The 18631-nt window shown below is 38.6% G+C and overlaps 2 protein-coding genes across 3 annotated transcripts; both read right to left on the bottom strand.

Annotated features, from left to right (window-relative positions):
• Positions 1–122: 122 nt before the first annotated feature.
• On the bottom strand, positions 123–2249 carry LOC140755063 (uncharacterized). The gene has a single exon (XM_073090248.1). The coding sequence runs from the start codon at positions 2191–2193 to the stop codon at positions 700–702; it is 1494 nt and encodes a 497-aa protein (XP_072946349.1). The 5' UTR covers positions 2194–2249; the 3' UTR covers positions 123–699.
• A 2181-nt stretch (positions 2250–4430) lies between these two features.
• Positions 4431–17230, bottom strand: LOC140755220 (uncharacterized). 2 transcript variants are annotated; one of them, XM_073090435.1, is made up of 11 exons: positions 16990–17230; positions 15045–15196; positions 14348–14428; positions 13344–13508; positions 12536–12698; positions 11869–12049; positions 9787–9974; positions 8269–8433; positions 6995–7207; positions 6053–6141; positions 4431–4556 (listed from the first exon to the last, which is right to left on the bottom strand). In XM_073090435.1, exons 1-11 carry the CDS (start codon positions 17068–17070, stop codon positions 4451–4453), a joined length of 1584 nt encoding a protein of 527 aa, XP_072946536.1. In that variant the 5' UTR covers positions 17071–17230; the 3' UTR covers positions 4431–4450. The 2 variants fall into 2 exon arrangements, with proteins under 2 accessions (XP_072946536.1, XP_072946535.1); XM_073090434.1 differs by having other exon boundaries at positions 4431–4553; positions 6050–6141.
• Between the last annotated feature and the right edge of the window lie 1401 nt (positions 17231–18631).

Consider the following 18631-nt stretch of genomic DNA (forward strand, 5'->3'; position numbering starts at 1 on the left):
ATTATGTACCGATATTAGCATAACATACTTGCAATTCCAAATGCTTAACTTTAAGTAACAATAAGATTATTAAATATTATTTTAATTGTAATATCAATGGCAGGTAATGAAAAGTACAAATATATATTTTAAATAAATAGTTTATTTTATTTTAAAAACATTTATCTTAGATCATAACAGTTAATTTCTACCAGGCGTGAATAAGTTAACAAGTGAAAAATGCAATCTTCATTGCAGCTAATAGTACTCTGTGGGTGAGTTATTTAATTTACAAGTTTCGTGTTCCGTAATAAAGAACCGGTAACTTACCTATTTGTTCTCCTTGTCAATCAAACAATCCTAATGTTTATTATGTTAAAAAATATAAATGTATATAAATTAACGACCCGCGTGGCGAAGCGATCACCATATTGATCGCAGAGGTCCCGCGTTTGATCCTCGGCCAGATAGATTTTTAAAGATAAATTTATGTTTCTAGGTCTGTGTGTTTGTGTATATGTCGGTGTTTGTCCATAGTACCCACGATACAGAGAATCCTAGAGTGGGCTGTTAATGTAGAAAGCGTTTAAAAAATATGTAATCATTTTTGTATATGCAGGTCAACTTATACTTATTGACGCCTGGTATTTAATTATTCAAAATAAATATGTGTGGTAGGTGGTAGTAAGTAGTAAGGCGTTCTGGTTAAGTATCACAAGTTTACATTTTTTCCTTGAAGTTTGCAATGGCGCTGATTTTCGGATTTTTATTTTTCATGTGATCTGGTGAGGATTTATGCTGGTTTCCAACTAATTCAGTATCTTTTTCGGATGAAGTCGATTGATCTTCCATATCGCTGGCTGACTTTTGCTCATGGTCATGTTGGACTGAAGCGTCCTCAGATAGTACTCTTGGGTTGTTCAAAAACTGATTCCATTGTCTACTGTTTATATAAGCCGGAGCCTTCGTTGTACCTTCGATGTCTCGGGAATTTTGTGGATTAACATCAGTATGTTCGTTCATTCCAGTCTCAGTTGTAACACATTCTTCAATAGACATGGTTGAGGTTTCAGCGTTATCAGCTGTAGTTGTTTCAGCGGTTTCTGTGGTAGCTTCATACATCGTTTGTTCATTTGCGTCTCGAACGTTACGTTGTTTCTCGTCTTTAACCGAGTCTGGATGGTGAACATCACTAGAAACAATTGAAGTAAACTTACGATTATCGAATGTATGGACTTTGGGAGCGTTTAAATCTTCCTTGTTATTGTCAGTATTCTCAGTTGTTGTATTTATCTCAGTAGTAGAAGCTTCCTTGTCGTTTTCAGTTGATGAAACAAATAGGTGTGTTTTTGTAGGTGTAAGGTCGAGTTTCTTGCCTGTAGATTCTTCTTCAGCTTCAGTATCACGCGCATGTCGTATTTCATCTTGAGTATTCATGTCCTCTTTGTTATTGGTAATGTCCCTTCCATTTATAGCAGGAATAGCAGGATGAACGTTGAAACTCTTGTATAAGGGTATGGGAGCGAAAGTAGATTGTTGTTCTGATTGATTTGGTGTACTGTTAGATTCACTGCGATTTTCAGCCATTTCAGTAGTTTGCGTTACAGGGGTGGTACTTACGTCGCTGTTCGTAGTTGAAATTATTTCAGTTGTACCTTCAGTGGAGATACCTTCGTTCTTTGCGTTGCGACCTTCTCTTTCATTATCAGTTATTTCTTCATCTTTAGTTAAGATCGCGGGAACATTCTTATCTGTAGACATATCTGGTAACTTGCTCGTAGCATCCGAATTGGTTACAGGGATATTTAAATTATCTTGTGTATTTTGTACATCGCCTTGAACATTTTCAGTGGTTTGTTGGTTGTTGTCAACAGGCAGTTGTCCTTCAGGCGACGAATACACCTCAATATGGAACTCATATCCTCTGAACACCGTCGGGCTTTTGATTTCGATAGTAACATTCTTCTGTCCCTCTCCACCTTCAACTATTTTGACATCGCCGTCCTTTTCTGGCCTCAGATCGGTGATAACGACTCTGCTGATGACTTCGTTTTCGGGTGCCTTGATCGTCACGTTTTCCATTTGCCTCCATAGCGCCGGGTTCGCTTGTCTGACCTCATCAAAGAATTTAGTTCCGTCAGTTTTCAAGCCAACGATTACATCGTTGCTTCCGACTATACTCACTAAAGCTAACACGAGCACCTTAGTAAACATGATTGTTTGATTAGACTGCGACGTGAATCAACAAACAGATGCTTTTATAGAGCAGGACGCTTAAGGAAAAATTTTGAATGAAATCACAACATGACTCGCGCGCGGTAAGTATATTTTTTATTGGCTTGAATGAGTTCTTCCTGAAGGAAAACACTAATGGTACAGTCATTGACAAATTGCCTAACTGATTATATTAGCGTTTGGAAATGTTTCTTTTGCGGTTTTATGGGTATTTTCCTTCTTGAACATGAAAACAATAGACATTATTTTGTAGTACGTGTTTTCATAGATTTATATGTAAATTTGAAGGTGGTAGAAACCTTTGTGGTTCGACTCCGGAGGCACCACGGCCACACTTATTTATGCCAAAAAACAGCAGTGAGACTGCTGCAGTGTTGCGTGTTCTGGTTTGAAGGTTTGGTAATCCTATATTTTAAAAAAAACTTTGAACACAGCAGCGTTTCCCTTTGTGAGGAATATGTACCTAACATAACATCTACCTGACTTGCAAGTTCCGGACCTGCAGACGAAGTACCTGCAAGTCCGGACCTCGCAACGCCGGCTTTTTAGGAAGTAGGTATGTAAGAGTGATTATTGTTTACAGATTGGATTAAGTAATGCATTTCAAACAATGGCATGACTAACTCAAGGAAATAAGTATCTACTACTTACTATCACTACCAAGGCCTTATTATTTCAGCTATAATAGTAAAAATGCGTACAAAAACAGGTTTAAAGGTAGTCAAACCCTTTGTGGTTCGACCCGGGGGGCCCAGGCTACACCTATTTCTGCTTAGGCAGAAATAACAACAGTGTTCAGATGTGTTCTGGTTTGTAAGGGAGACATAGGTACTTTTCCGAGGCATTACAGCTTAGTCTTCATGCGTAGCGGCGCGTGTGGCCGACGTCAGGTAGGAATATCTAATCCTATCTAGGGTTGATTGTAGATGTCCATGGGCGGCAGTAGCCACTTACCATCAGGTGGACTGCATGCTCGTTCCTTACTTCAGTCTTATAAAAAATACATGCAAAAGGTTGTATAATATTTTCGTCTCGCCAGTACAGGAGTACGTGCGTTATATCGACAAGTCTATCACATATACACGCGAGACGCATGACAATCTTATTTGGACGGCGTACATGACTCCGAGAGTCGTTACGATCAGATAGCAAGTGTCAAGGTGTAAACTTGAACTTAGATCTGGGCTTACGAATTTTTTGGTGCTATTACCTTTTCCACATAGGCACGTTCATAAGATTGGAATAATAAAGTTATAAATTTATAAAAAAAACAATTGACCTATATGCTACATACAAAAATACAAAACAACAAAAAATGCATTATTTAAGAAAATCTTTAAAACAAGACTTAGTAGGTATTCGGTAAGTTGTCAGAGACTTGTAAAAGGAGTGCTTCGCTCTTCTACAGTTGGATATCTTAATTAGGATTACATAAATATTGACATTATATTCACAATCATAAGATTATGTTTGTTTGTTTGCATGTTTGCATAGGATAATGTTAGGATTGGAGTTTGACGTGGTGACATAGTTTACGTTACCATTCTTCTCAAAATTAATAGAAAAATAAAACTTTATAGTACCTATATTAAGAAGAAATACTTGTAAAAATACAAAAATAAAGATTATATTACATTACATCATAATCGTTATCAAGGCCGCCTAGATTCGACTATTCTTGACCTAGAACGACAATGACAATAAAATCACGAAGTTAAAGCCTTTTTCCAGAAAGCCATCCTTAGTACTAATATTTTTAGGATTCCGTACCCAAAGGGTAAAAACGGAACCCTATCACGGTATAGTCATACAAGAAACCGCTGTTTTAAGCGTTTTACGCTTTATTTATTGAACCGTAATAGGTGCCTAGACAGTTCACATTTCCAAAAGGCATTTACTTCTATGGTTTCTATGACAACAAATACTAAAAATAAAAATGAAAATTGGGTGGCAATGAACCCTCCATGTGTTAGTTCAACTAGCACTTGGCCAATTATTTAAAGAGTCAATGAATGAAAATTGCGCGAAAATCAGTTAAAAAGATAAAACTACACAGGGTGATAAAGTGGTGTCATAGTATATTATAACTAAAATGGAAATGAAATACCAGTAATATAAGAAAATCGTTTTATTTCAATCACAAATTTAGAAAACAATAAATTATAAAACTTTAATCACTGAAGTACCTAATACCATGCTTCAGGCTTCACCATTTTTAGGAAATTTCTAAAAAATGTTATTTGCAATAACTTGGTTTGGAGCAAGGGCAAGTTTCTCGCATTTTGAGTCCCTTGGCCATTTGCTTCATAAACGGATGAACTTCATCGCTGAAGAACGGCCTGTAAAAAGAAAAGGGTAATTTTTGAAAACGTCATCATCAACCCATTACTGTCCCACTGCTGGGCACGGGTCTCCTCTCAGAATGAGAAGGATTAGGCCATAGTCCACCGCGCTGGCTAAGTGCGTATTGGTAGACTTCACATACCGTTGAGTTTTTTTTTTTTATAAATCTCTCAGGTATGCAGGTTTCCTCACGATGTTTTCCTTCATCGTTTAAGCAAGTGATAATTAATTTCTAATACGCACATAAATTTGAAAATCAGAGGTGCGTGCCTGGGATTTGAACCTCGGACCCCTCGATCGAGAGGCCGCGTTTCTTAACCACTAGGCTATCACTGCTATCACTGCTTTTGAAAACGTGCTAAGCCGTAATTTCAAGATAACGTAATTTATCTATTTCTATTATAATTAATTACAAATGTACGTTTCACCACAGTATAAGGTATAGATATTTGTACTGTGGTTTCACTGCGGTCCATAACTATTCTCTCATAGATAATTGCCAATAGAATGATTGTAACATTTAAAATATCAAGCACCTCACGCTTTTTACTCTGAATTGAATTATTATTTTAATAACTTAAATTTTATTATAATTTTATTTAGAGGCATTATGATTGACTCATTATGATTGATTGTTTAATCTTCTACTAATGTAATATTAAACTCTTTATCATTAAAATTTATTTTCTAGTTTTTAGTTCGATTAGTAATAAAAGCGTGTTTTTTTAGTTTTTTTTAATCTATTATTTATACTGTCATCATGCCCATTTCCTTTTTTCGTGATAAACAATCTTCCTGATTAAACAGGTCATTTGACATCAGCTAGATGATCGTAATGTTAATACGAGTAGTTCCGGTGGAGCCATGCGTCATCGCACGACCTTAGAACGCATCACAAACAGACGCTTACCATAACGCTCCACATGATTCGAATCGACAATCAGGGCAAAAATCCCCGAGCACATAATGCTTTGCTGGATAGAATTACCACTTTTATGTGCTATTAGTTTTATACAGGTACCTACTTAATATAATATTTGAAGGTGGGAAATATCTTGTCCGATTGCACAACCTCCAAACCTATTTTATGTTAAGTGCTGGTGTGGTCTGGTAAAAGGTGTGGTAAGAAAGACATGGTAGTTTCAAGGCGTTCTAATTTAGTCCTCTTGGGTAGCGGCGTATCTGTGGCGGACCTCCGATAGGACTAGTAATATTATCTTGGCCGAATTCAGGTAGGACTCGTATTCTTACCTGGGTTTGATTACAGATTACATTGGCGTGGCAGTAGCCACTTACCATCAGGTGTACTGCATGCTCGTCTGCTACTCCCATATTATTAAAAAAACTTTTTTGATTCGTTCTAACTTAGTCCTCAGGGGTAGTAACGTATTTTAATATTACCTGGGCTTGATTACAGATGTGTGGCAGTAGCCACTTACAATCAGCAGGACTGCATGCTCGCTTGCTACTGCTATATTTTAAATATACGTACCGACAGAGCATCTTGCTGATCTCCTTCTCATATTCCTCTGCTGCGAGCTGCCCCTTCTTTATTTGGTCTATTTCTTCTTGCTTTGCTCGCTCCTGTTTATAAATCATTATTTATTAACATTGTTAGTTAATACCTATTTTACACAATACTTAATATAAGTTATAACCTACAGAAGGTATTTTTAAAATGTATAAGTTTTTCTGTACTCATCATCAACCCATTATTGTCCCACAGCTGGGCACAGTTCTCCTCTCAGAATGGAAAGGATTGGGCACCATAGTCTACCGCGCTGGCCAAGTGCGTATTGGTAGACTTTGCATACTTTTGATTTCTCAGGTATGCAGGTTTCCTCACGATGTTTTCCTTCACCGTTTAAGCAAGTGATAATTAACTTCTAATACGCACATAACTTTGAAAAATCAGAGGTGCGTGCCTGGGATTTGAACCTCGGACCCCTCGATCGAGAGGCTGAGTTTCTTAACCACTAGGCTATCACTGCTTATCTGCTATCACAGCACGTACCTTCAACAGCTTGTTATACTCGATCTGCTCAAGCAGTTATTGCTGGTGTTCCTCGCCTGGGCGTCAGTCAGCTGTTTGTGCTCCACCAGCTCGAACAGCTGCCGCTGGTACTCGACCTGCTCTGCCATCTTCTGTTTGAGCTGCTCTCTAGCATCTTCTTTTTAAATTTTTTTAACGAGAAGGAAACCTTCAAAAGTTACCCGGTGCCGTCGGAGCGTCACAGGGTTATGTGGGACTCTTACCGCACTAAAACCATCCCGGTAGCCGTGTAGAGGACTTCGGGATCTCCAACGGAACGCAACCGAAGTTTTCTTAGCGCGGCACCCCGTCGGGCTCTTTTCGGCCTTTAATCTGGTCTATCATTGCTTTACGGACATCCTATAGGGCTGTTAATTGGCATAATTTAAATAAAACAAAACTCACCTTTAACAGCTTGTTATACTCAATCTGCTCAAGCAGTTGTTGCTGGTGTGTCTTCCTAGCCTGGGCGTCGGTCAGCTGTTTGTGCTCCACCAGCTGTTGCAGCTGTTCGAAGAGTTGTCGCTGGTACTCGTCCTGCTCGGCCATCTTCTGTTTGAGTTGCTCTCTGGCATCTTGCCGGTCTTTGATCTGGTCTATCATTGCTTTGCGGACGTCCTATAAGATAAGGGTATGTTGAGAAGAAAGGTTACATATATATGGCCGTTTGTGTTATGTAAGGGTAGGTAAGTGAGTTAATAGATAAACGAAGACTTATGTTTAGGTACTAATCATGTACTAAATATGAATAAGAACTTTCTACACTCATCGTCCCACAATGAGATTTCCTAGATATACATAGGTATTTCCTAGATATCCCATAGGGGATACCTACATTAAAAAGACGATTATAAAAACCTAGGACAGCAATATCAATTCATCATTTAGATAACTGTCTGTCTGTGATCGAACCCGGAACCTACTGCGTGTCAGACCGCTATAACCACCCCGCGACGCAGGTCGTCATTTTCGTCGGGAAATATTTTCATAGCACTTTAGTTCATTTTAGTGAGATCAATTAATCCCATTATAAAATACTGTAACACATAACTACTTAATTACAACTATGAATGATTCATAATAGGTCCCTACCTATTCGAATACTGTGGTTTTGTTGCAAAACAAATGACTTATATCAATACCTAATATTATTATGTATTATTTACTACGTTGCTTTTTATTACGATCAACAAATTTATGTAAACAAGGTAGGTATAATAATTAATACTTAAAAAGATACTCTCATTGCGTCTTCTTTTATCGGAACTTCTCCGATCCCTCCAATTCTTGTAGCTATTTCATCTCATAGCTACAAATTCGAGTGACTAAAGAATCATCATCATGATTCATCAACCAATTACTGTCCCACTGCTTGAGCGGCTCCTCTCAGAATGAGAAAGATTAGGATGCACCGCGCAGGCCATGTGCGTATTGGTAGACTTCACATACCTTTGAAAACTATTTTTTAAGATTTCTCAGGTATGCAGGTTTCCTCACGCTATCTTCCTTGGCCGTTTAGGCAAGTGATTAATTAATTGTAATACGCACATAAATTCGGAAAATCAGAGGTTCGTGTTTGGGATTTAAACCCCGGACCCGAGCGAGAGGCCGAATTTCTTATCCACTAGGCTATAGCTGCATTTTACTAAAAAATCTCTATTACAAAACCAAGAACTTACTCTGTTTGTCCTCTGCGCCCAGCCCAGGTATTCGCATCGCTTCTTGTCCGTGAGCTCCTGTTGTCTCCTCGCCTCCTCTCTCATCGGACCCTCGTTGGAGTGCTCGAACTCTTCTAGCTGCTTCTTGAACTCTATCAGCTGTTTGTTGCATATGTCTAGCTCTCTCTGAAAATATATCAATAAGTAACATTGGTTTAAGAAACCACATATGTATGTAGGCAAACAATATAGTTAACCGATCAATTAAAGATGATTTCGCGGCACCACCGCCACACCTATTTCTGTCTAATAACAGCAGTGTTACACGCCGCTGTTCTAATTTGAAGGGTGTGGTAAGGGAGTCATACTTTTCCGAGGCGTTCCAGCTTAGTCCTCAGGGGTTGCAGCGCATCTGTGGCTGACCTCAGGTAGGAATCTGTCTGGGGTTGATTACATATATCCATAGGCAGCAGTAGCCACTTACCATCAGGTAGACTGTAGACTCGTCTGCTACTCCTATATTATAAAAAAAATCTAAGTAGGTATAATACTAAATCATGAGAAGTAGGTATTAGTTAAATCACAAACTATTGTGTATGTTAACAGCGTAACTGGTTAGTCAACCAGACCACTAGATGCATCACAATTACTAATCAACGTCGCTTACTATTCGTTTTCCATCTTTTTCACACCCACGTTACACATAACACCATGTTTATAGCGAAATACATAATTAATTTACGATCTCTATCAGTGATGTGATTGTCTAGTTATAGTTTGATTCTAGTATTGTCTTTAATGACATAAGTACCTACTATTAACTGGGTACCTAAGTTACCTATATCATTTCAATATGTAAATGGCTTATGTATGTAACAAATATCTAAACAGAAGGTATCTTTTTTAAAACCCTTGAAAATTAAAATCGATCGCAGGGGTAGCTTACTTACTTCTTTACTTATTACTTACTTACTTAAATAGGAACTTCAACTTCCTCGATTGAAGGTAATACTGAAATATTTGAATTTGAAAAAAACATAAATAAGTAACTAAATTGAAATTAGATTATTAGAGAAACCTGGAGTCAGCCACAGAAAGATGCATTACCTACTTCCCCTGAATACTAAGCTGAAGCACCTCATATAAGTGTTCCTCCTTACCACTTTACTATTTTCATTTATGTCGAGTGTCATTTATATCGCGGTGAGCTTCGCCTGCGCCCGCTGCCTCGCGAACGTCTCGTGCCGTTCTTCAATCATCGTGTTTTACAGTTTTCACTTACCTCCTTCCGTCGTCTAAGCTCAATCATTGCTTTCTCATCAGCGAGGTCTTGCTCAGCGAAGTCGAATCACGAAGTCTACTTTACTATTTTCACTTACCTTTTTCCGTCTTGTAAGCTCAATCTTCGCTTTCTCAACGAAGTCGGATCACGAAGTCTGCCTACTTATTTTCATTTACCTCCTTCCGTCGTCTAAGCTCAATCTGCGCCTTCTCAGCGAAGTCGAATCACGAACCCTACCTTTCACAGCTTAAATTTACCTCTTTCCGTCTTCTAAGCTCGATCTTCGCCTTGTCATCAGCGAGGCCTTGCCCGGCGAGCGAGTCCCACGTGTCCGCGATGAGCTTGGCCTCCGCCCGCTGCCTCGCGAGCGTTTCTTGCCGTTCTTCTATCATCTTCTTGCGTTCTTTCGCAGTTTCTTTGCGCTTCTCTGTGCGCTTGCGTTCCGCTGTGGGGAAAGAGGGGGATGAATGTTGTGGGATTTGTTTCATATTGTTATTAAGGTACGAATTAAGAAATATGAGAGATGCTAGAAATTTGCATGAGAGAGCAATAACTTTCTATATTCATATCCTGACATAAGGATTCCCTGTATTATGGGAGCGATACACAAAGAACCAAATCCAATGCTATAAGTATAAATGCATCATTTAGTCTGCGTGGCAGAGAATCGAACCTAGAACTGCGTGACCTTCGATCAATCGAGAATGAAATCCGCTCCGCTACGCGCAAATATGTGTATTAAGGGCTATCACGCAGGAACGCGCCTGGGAGATGCCTACGTGCGCTCACATCCCATCTTTTCATAGATACTTTTCCTGTCACGTAAGCTATACGCACGCGGAACGAGGTAAGACTATAACGGGTTAATATACGAATGAGACACGTACACGGATATGGAGCTGCGTGACAGGAAAAAAATCCTAATAACTTAATTTTTCATTTAACAAATATTTGTATAAGTAACAGATATTTGTCTATTTTATACATATTATTTATTTATTTATTTTTACATTACTAAAGGCGGGCTTAGTGCTAAAAGCATTATCTACCAGCCACTCTTTGAGATCTGCAGAAAATAATGTACGCAAAATGTATGTAAATAAGTACGAACATGAAGGAAAAACAAAATTATAATACATATTGTATACGTAATTAAGGAGTGGTAAGGGAGACATACTTGTCCGAGGCATTCCAGCTTAGTCCTCAGGGGCAGCGGCGCATCTGTATTCCACCTCATGAAGGAATATCTAATCCTATCTAGGGTCAATTACAGATGTCAGATGTCAAAAGGTGGTTCGACTCCGGCGGCACTACCGCCACACGTATTTCTGCCTCATAACAGCAGTGTTAAGCGCTGCTGTATTCTGGTTTGAAGAGTGTGGTAAGGAGACGTACTTTTCCGAGGAATTTCAGCTTAGTCCTCAGGGGCAGCGGCGCATCTGTATTCCACCTCATGATGGAATATCTAATCCTATCCGGGGTTGATTACGGATGTCTATGGGCGGAAGTAGCCACTTACCATCAGGTGAACTGCATGCTCGTCTGCTACTATTATATTATAAAAAATCAAAATATATAGATTTAAATTTACTGAAACATGGAATCATATTTTACTCAGATACTTCATACTTGTAAAGAAGTTCTTCAACAACTACCTACTTTCCTTATCATACTTCCCCAATGTCACAATGTCAATAAAGATAACATCTGTCCTTATATTATTTAGTTCACTTCCTGTACTATAAAGTAATATTTAATTTTATCCTCAAAATTATCCTGCAATGATTTAGTATTTTTTGTAATTAAATAATTACTTAATTAATAATAATCTTATTGTGCTTACAAATTTCTTTGGTAATTTGGTTTCATAAGCATTTTAATAACTTCTTTAATTGGTGCCCTATTGTTGTAACTTCTGATGTGATGAATGTTTAAGGGCTCGTACACAAAACTGCGATGCGACGTCGCATCGTAAAAATCTGCGAGCTCCCTCGACGCATCGCAAGAACTTGCGAATTAATTCGCATCGCACATTCCTGCGATGTTTCGTCACAGTTGTTGACGCCATTTTTAATTCGTTCTGAGACAGCGTGTGGGAAAGACGTACAGACCTGTATTTGTTGGGTGGGAAGACGTATGTAAAAAATGACAAAGTACGTCGTTGACTTTTTTAATCTATCCTTCTATCCTTCGATTAATCGATCACTAACGACCATCGACCTTCTTTTTTCGCGGATTTAAACATTTTTTTTTTGTTTTTGGTGAGTTCGCAGCCTCTCAGGCCGGGATCTCGTGGCATTTTGTGTGCTCTGTCTACAGTTACGCCACTGTCTTCATACCTTCCTCCTCCTTCCGAATATCCTCGTCCCACAGGGCCTTGAATCTCCTCGCCTCTTCTTTCAACATCTCCCTCTCCCTCTCCTTCTGGATGCGTCTCTGCTCCAGCTGGTAGTCGGTGTAGTGCTTGCAGTCGTGGTCACGACGGAGGCGCTCGATTGCGTCTTGTTCCATTCGGGCTGCCTGAATATGGCAAAAAGTAATAAAAAACATAAAAGTTATTAAAACAATTTTAAAGTTATATTTTCAATTTTTAGTAAAACTGACGTTACTAAAAACCTAATAAGCTAAAAAGCTTAATCTTTTTCGGAATATTCTTAGAAAACCGTCTGATTTTCTACCAATATTTAAATGAGGGATAGACACAAAATAATTAGTCCCCAATTTGGGGTTTCAGCCCTATTAGGCGGGTACATTGTCATCCAAAACAAAACAAGATAAAAAAAATCTTTGAAACCTTACTTATAATTAAAAAAAAATAAGAAAAACATACCTATATAGTTATTGCAATAATAAAACTTCCGCTCCCCAGATACGGTTTAGGACCTAGCCAGGCAGGATTAAACCCTTCACCAACCCCGCATTTTATCCAATTTTAAATAAAAAAAACATAAAAATGAATTTTCAAATTTTCATTACGATCTCTTTCAACCATTTCATCCAACTAACCAAAGCGTCAGCCTCGTTCATAGCGACCTCATGCCACATCTTATCGAACTCCAGCTCAGCCAGCTTCCGCGCCTGCTTCTCCCGTATCTGGTAGAGCTGGATCTCCTGCGCTTCCTTAGCACGCAGCTTGTATATACAGGGGAGTACGTGCACACATTTTGATCTGGGAAGTCATATGTTTTTTTATCATAGTCGTGGTCAATCAGGGTGTAATCGTCACCTGTTTTTTTCTTTATTTTATATAGGAGTAGAAAAGGACCATGCAGTCCACCTGGTGTTAAGTAGCTACTGCCGTCCATGGACATCGCAATCAACCTCAGAAAGGATTAAATATTCCTACTTGAGATGGGCCACAAATGCGCTGCTACCCCTGAGAACTAAGCTGGAATGCCACGGAAAAGTATGTCTCCCTTACCACACCCTTTAATCCAAGACACAGCAGCGTTTAACACTGCTATCTTTAGTTCGAAATACTTGTGGTGTTATCACTTCTCTCGAAGTAAGAGGGGTTTAGGGCACAGTCGACAGAGCTGGCCAAGTACAAATTGGTAGACTTGACATTCTCTAGACCTTTTTTTTAAACTCTTACGCGTACTAATTTCCTCATTATTTTTTTCTTCACTACTTAAGTACCTAAGTGATAATTAATTTCTTATACGCTCAAGGCACAACTTTGAGAAACCAGACAGGTTGGCCTGGAAATTAAACTTCGGACCCGCCAAATGAACGGCTGAATTTCTTAACTACCAAACTATCACTCCTAACCATAATCTACTGCGCTAATATTCCTGTGGGAGAAGATACTTACAACGGCGTATCCTTATACTTCTCTTCGTGCTCCTTCTTTCTCTTCTCCAGGAGGTATTCGAGGCGATTCAGCTTGTCTTGCCAGACCGCTTCAGCACCAGCCTGGGCCTGTTCCACCAGCTTACGAATGTTCGCCTCTTCTTCGTGAGTATACAGGTCCATTAATCTATAGTTATGCGATATTACACTGTAAATCTTAAAGGAATGAAGAAGGTACAAAGGAGGAAGGAAGGATCTAAGCTAACTATACCATAGTCAGTTTTTTTTTATAATATAAGAGTAGTAGACGAGCATGCAGTCCACCTGATGGTAAATGGCTACTGCCGCCCACGGACATCTCTAATCAACCCCAGATAGAATTAGGTATTCCTACCTGAGGTCGGCCACAGATGCGCCGCTACCCCTGAGGACTAAGCTGGAACGCCTCGGAAAAGTATGTCTCCCTTACCACACCCTTCAAACCGGAACACAGTAGCGTCTAACACTGCTGTTATTAGGTAGAAATAGATGTGGCGGTGGTGTCGCTGGAGTCGAACCACAAAGGGTTCTACCACCTCCACCTTCAATATCCTAACTTAATTAAGTATATACTTAGGTATATGTAAATGTGAATGTTTGTTTATTTCTTCGCCTTAGTTGACAGTTGTTTAGAAAAATGATGCGTTTTATTATGAGAGAAGTAGCGTTCTCGAGGGTAACATAAAAACCTCTGATCGCGAGTGAAGCCACGGTTAAAAGCTATTGTCAATATAAGTAAAAATTACACAAGCATGTCAAGAATAAGAAAGGCATCCGAGGGGTGACGTCAAGCGCCAAAGATTGATGTTTATATCAATCTTTAGATGAATCAATGAATCACATATAAAATCCTCATTGAATCCAATTATTCCTGCCATACCAGAGCGAAACAGAGTAAAGTTTTACGAAATTTATTCAATAGACTAAAAGCAAATAAAATGATCATATTATTATAATATTATGATTGTGTAATCACAGAGTGCTTACCTCTTTTTCTTCTCTTTGAGATCTTCTTGGTAGGAATTCATGCACAGATCAACTCGACGTGCAACATTATTAATAAGAGATCTGAAAGAATGCTAGATAAGTAATACTTTCATATAATATTAGGTAAGCAATTCTATACAAACCCAGTTAAAGTGTGGATCGTTACCGCCTGGGACGTATCAATGTCTCCATAAAGGGGTCGCAGGAGTTGTGAAGCCCCCGTAAAAAAAAAAATTATATAACTGTAAATTTTATTTTTGCTATGAATATGTTAATGGTGACTGGTGATGTAATCGGTGCTAAAACCATATTATAAAAATATATTATTATAAAAAACACATATTTCATACTCCTGATTATCAATTACTAATTACTTAAATAGCTACATAACCATTTCAGTTATTTGTAATTGCATATAGGCGTGAACAAACTAGAATTACAAAAATATAATAGACATTTAAGAAATTGACGACCTGCGTGGCCGAGCGGTCACCATACCGGTCTGACGCGCAGAGGATCCCGGGTTCGATCCCCGGCCAGACGGATGTCTAAATGATGTATTTGGGTTTCTGCTTCTGCTTCTGCGTGTTTGTGTATTTGTGTCTGTGTGGTGTCCAATGGCACCCACGATACAGGGAATCCTAGTGCGGGGCTGTGAGTGTAGAAAGCATTTATTTAAACGATAAAATCTATGAACCTGCGATCACATCGTATAAAGAAATCACTGTTTTGCGTGTCCTTAAGTTCCTTTAACTTATTTTCAGCTCCTCGGCGTTGCTCCTCCTCTTCAGCTCGCAGTTTCCTCACGAACTTCACGTACCGGAAGGTGGAGTTGAGGACTCGGGAGGTCTGGATATATTGGGAAAGATATTATCATACATGATCGAAGTAGTAGAAAAATATGGAGCCCAATATTAGGGGGATGGATATATGGAACCAACTTTATACCTACGTGGTGGATTCTACTTAGGAAGACTTCAGAGTCGGCTACTAATGAGTAGTATTGAGGTCGAATTATTGTGATGGTCAGCTTAAATCAGTTACATCATTATACACCAAGCTCTACTTACCATTTTTAATCACATCGTTAAACCATTTATTGATTTTTTCTTTTCAAGGGGGAAACCTTCAAGGGGTACGACGCGGGAGCGACGTCGGGTTATGTGGGATTTTTACCGCACTAAAACCCCCAGGTGGTCGTCCTCAGCGCTTGTTGGAGAACTCCGGGATCTCCGACGGAACACAACCGGAGTCCTCCGAGCGCGATGCCCCGATCGGGCTCTGCCCTGCGGAAGCGTTCGCTGCGACCACACATACCTCCGTCCCTCCCGGGGTAGCTTACTGGAAGGATCGAGCTCCTCATGCCGCCCGCAACCCCGGAAGCCCCCTTTTAGTCGCCTCTTACGACAGGCAGGGGATACCGTTGCCCTATTTTAGTCCCGGAACTACAGGGACAACACATCGTTATACCTACGCATAATTGCTTAGGCAGGTTCATATAAAAAACATTTGCTTTATTTCTATTAATAATGTATTATTTAAGTACCTAGTTTATATACCTACTAATAACACATAGAAATAGTACCTACAACAAATACTGGGATTTCCAACATTTAGATATTTCAAATCTTTGAGATGCAAAACAGCGCAGACTGATGGTAATCTATAGTGATTTATTACGCATTGCGCTAAGCGGATTCTTAGTAAAATAAGAAGATTTATTTCACTATTGACACAAAACTACACAATTACACAAGCAGTGATGTCCTAGTGGTTGAAAAGTGGCTTCTAAATCGAGAGGTGCAAGGATCAAATCGCAGGCAACGCCTCTGATTATTCAGTAATGTGCATTGATATTGTGATATTGATAGGTATTTAAAGATCTAATTAAACGATTAACGATTTTTTTATTAATTTTGAAACTATAAAACCTGGTGGGGATTGTTAGTTCTTTTTCCAAAAATCCCCACTAAGCTGAGTTAATTTTATAGTGGGGATTTTTGGCAAAAAAAATAACAATCCCCACTGGTAGGGATTTGTCGGTGGGGATTTCCGGAATAAACCTATATTAGGTACGTAGACGATTTGTAGCATATCAATGAATGTGCGTATTAAAAAATAATTATTACTTTCTTTAACGGTGAAGGAAAACATCGTGAAGAAATCTGTATGTATCAGAAATCTTAAAACTTTTTTTTTGAAGGTGGTAGAACCCTTTGTGGTTCGACTCCGGCGGCACCACCGCCACTCCTATTTCTACCTAAAAACAGCAGTGTTGAGCGCTGCTGTGTTCCGTTGTGAAGGGTGTGGTAAGGGAGACAGACTTTTCCGAGGCGTACCAACTTAGCCCTCAGGGGTAGCGGCGCGTCTGTGGCCGACCTCAGGTAGAAATATCTAAACCTATCTGGGGTTGATTACAGATGTCCATGGGCGGCAGTAGCCACTTACCATCAGGTGGACTGCATGCTCGTCTGCTACTCCTATACTATATATAAACTTTACTGAACAGTTAAGAGAAGTCTACCAATTCGCATTTTGTCCAGCGCGGTGGACTATAATCTAATCTTTATCATTCTAAGACGAGATCCGTGCTATGCGTGGACGATTATACTGATTTTAAGGCATAACTAAAATAAACTAACGTAATAGCAATCTGGGACTCCTCTTGGTCCGGGACCATCTTTGGGTATCTTTTGTCGTATTTGTTGAGGTGGTTCTATCATGTCGTAAACAAGATCAATTCAATTTTTTGTAAAATAATTATAACAATGTCATGAATTGAGTAAATAATTCATTGACATATGTGAAATCGAATTATAAAAATAATTTATCTATATTATGCCAGTAGCAGGTAATTAGATGATAAAAAAAGATTATAGTGAGGAAATCGACATCCCTAAAAACTATTTATTCTTAATCTGAAATATATGTGAGGTCTATCAATTTACATTTGGCTGTGGGATAATGAATTGACAACGGTGTTATCAATTTCAAGTTATAGGCGTAGGGTTCCAGTGGTAAGGTACTACTCAATTTGTATACATATGCAATTCTTTTAAAGGGCGGCAGGATTTACAAAATACTTTTTGGTTGCCCTAACGTAGTGTGGGGTGACAAATTAATGTTTGTCCATAGATAAGTAAAGATTACTCACTCCTAACAAGAAAATGTACCCAGTTTTGAGAATTGAAATAGTTGCGTAAAAAAGTTTTGCCACATCTCCGTGCTAAAATGTCCCTAAAATATTTGAAATAATTATTTATTTATTACTTAAATTACGCAGTATTAGTTATTTATTCGTAATTTTTCTTTAAAAATGTTTTTATTTGTCAAGAATTGAAAAAAAAATTCTAATAAGCCGTTTGTGGCTTCATTCAATTTCAAGGCGGCGAAGTATCTTTACTAATCTGTGTTTGTCATACACTATGCAGCACAATTGTAATTTTATGACCTCTGTCTTATGCCTTCATAGGTTTTTGTGACAGGCGTAGAAGCCAGTCGTTCACTTTTTGTTCTTGTTCTTAAAAGTAGGAATGCAAAATAATTGGAAACAAAAAAACTACAACATAATTAAAATCATCATATATTTTTTTTCAAAAATTTCCAATAATTTTTGTAATAACAATCAGCTTTGCAACATGCCAATATCGACCTTACAAGTTTCGTTAAACACATTTTAAATATCAATAGAAATAACTAAATATTTATTATTACAAATTTTCATACACAACTAACAAATCATTGTTAGAAATTATAAAATAAAGCATGTTTCTGTTAAAACCATTTTAACATTTGAGCAATAAAATTAATAAAAGTTCAACTCATACATACGTAAAGACGCCCAGCTTTGAAAATAAAAACGGTAAAAACGAATTGTATTTTACAAATTTCATTCCGTTCAATAAAAATGAAATTAATAAGTAAATTGAGTAAAAAAGGGAACAAACTTCGTAGGTTTTTAGGATGCCCGCACACTAATCGATCGATCGCCGATCGTCAGTTTTTTTTTTTATAATATAGGAGTAGCAGACGAGCATGCAGTCCACCTGATGGTAAGTGGCTACTGCCGCCCATGGACATCCGTAATCAACCCCAGATAGGATTAGATATTCCTACCTGAGGTCGGACATAGATGCGCCGCTACCCCTGAGGTCTAAGCTGGAACGCCTCGTAAAGTCAGTCTCCCATACCACACCCTTCAAACCAAAACACAGCAGCGTTTAACGCTGCTGTTATTAGGTAGAAATAGGTGTGGCGGTGGTGCCCGGGTCAGATGTTGATACA

Source organism: Epargyreus clarus, unplaced genomic scaffold (genome assembly GCF_041222505.1).
Source record: "Epargyreus clarus isolate Ecla_fem2 unplaced genomic scaffold, WU_Ecla_fem_2.2 ptg000032l, whole genome shotgun sequence".
Lineage (NCBI taxonomy): Eukaryota > Metazoa > Arthropoda > Insecta > Lepidoptera > Hesperiidae > Epargyreus > Epargyreus clarus.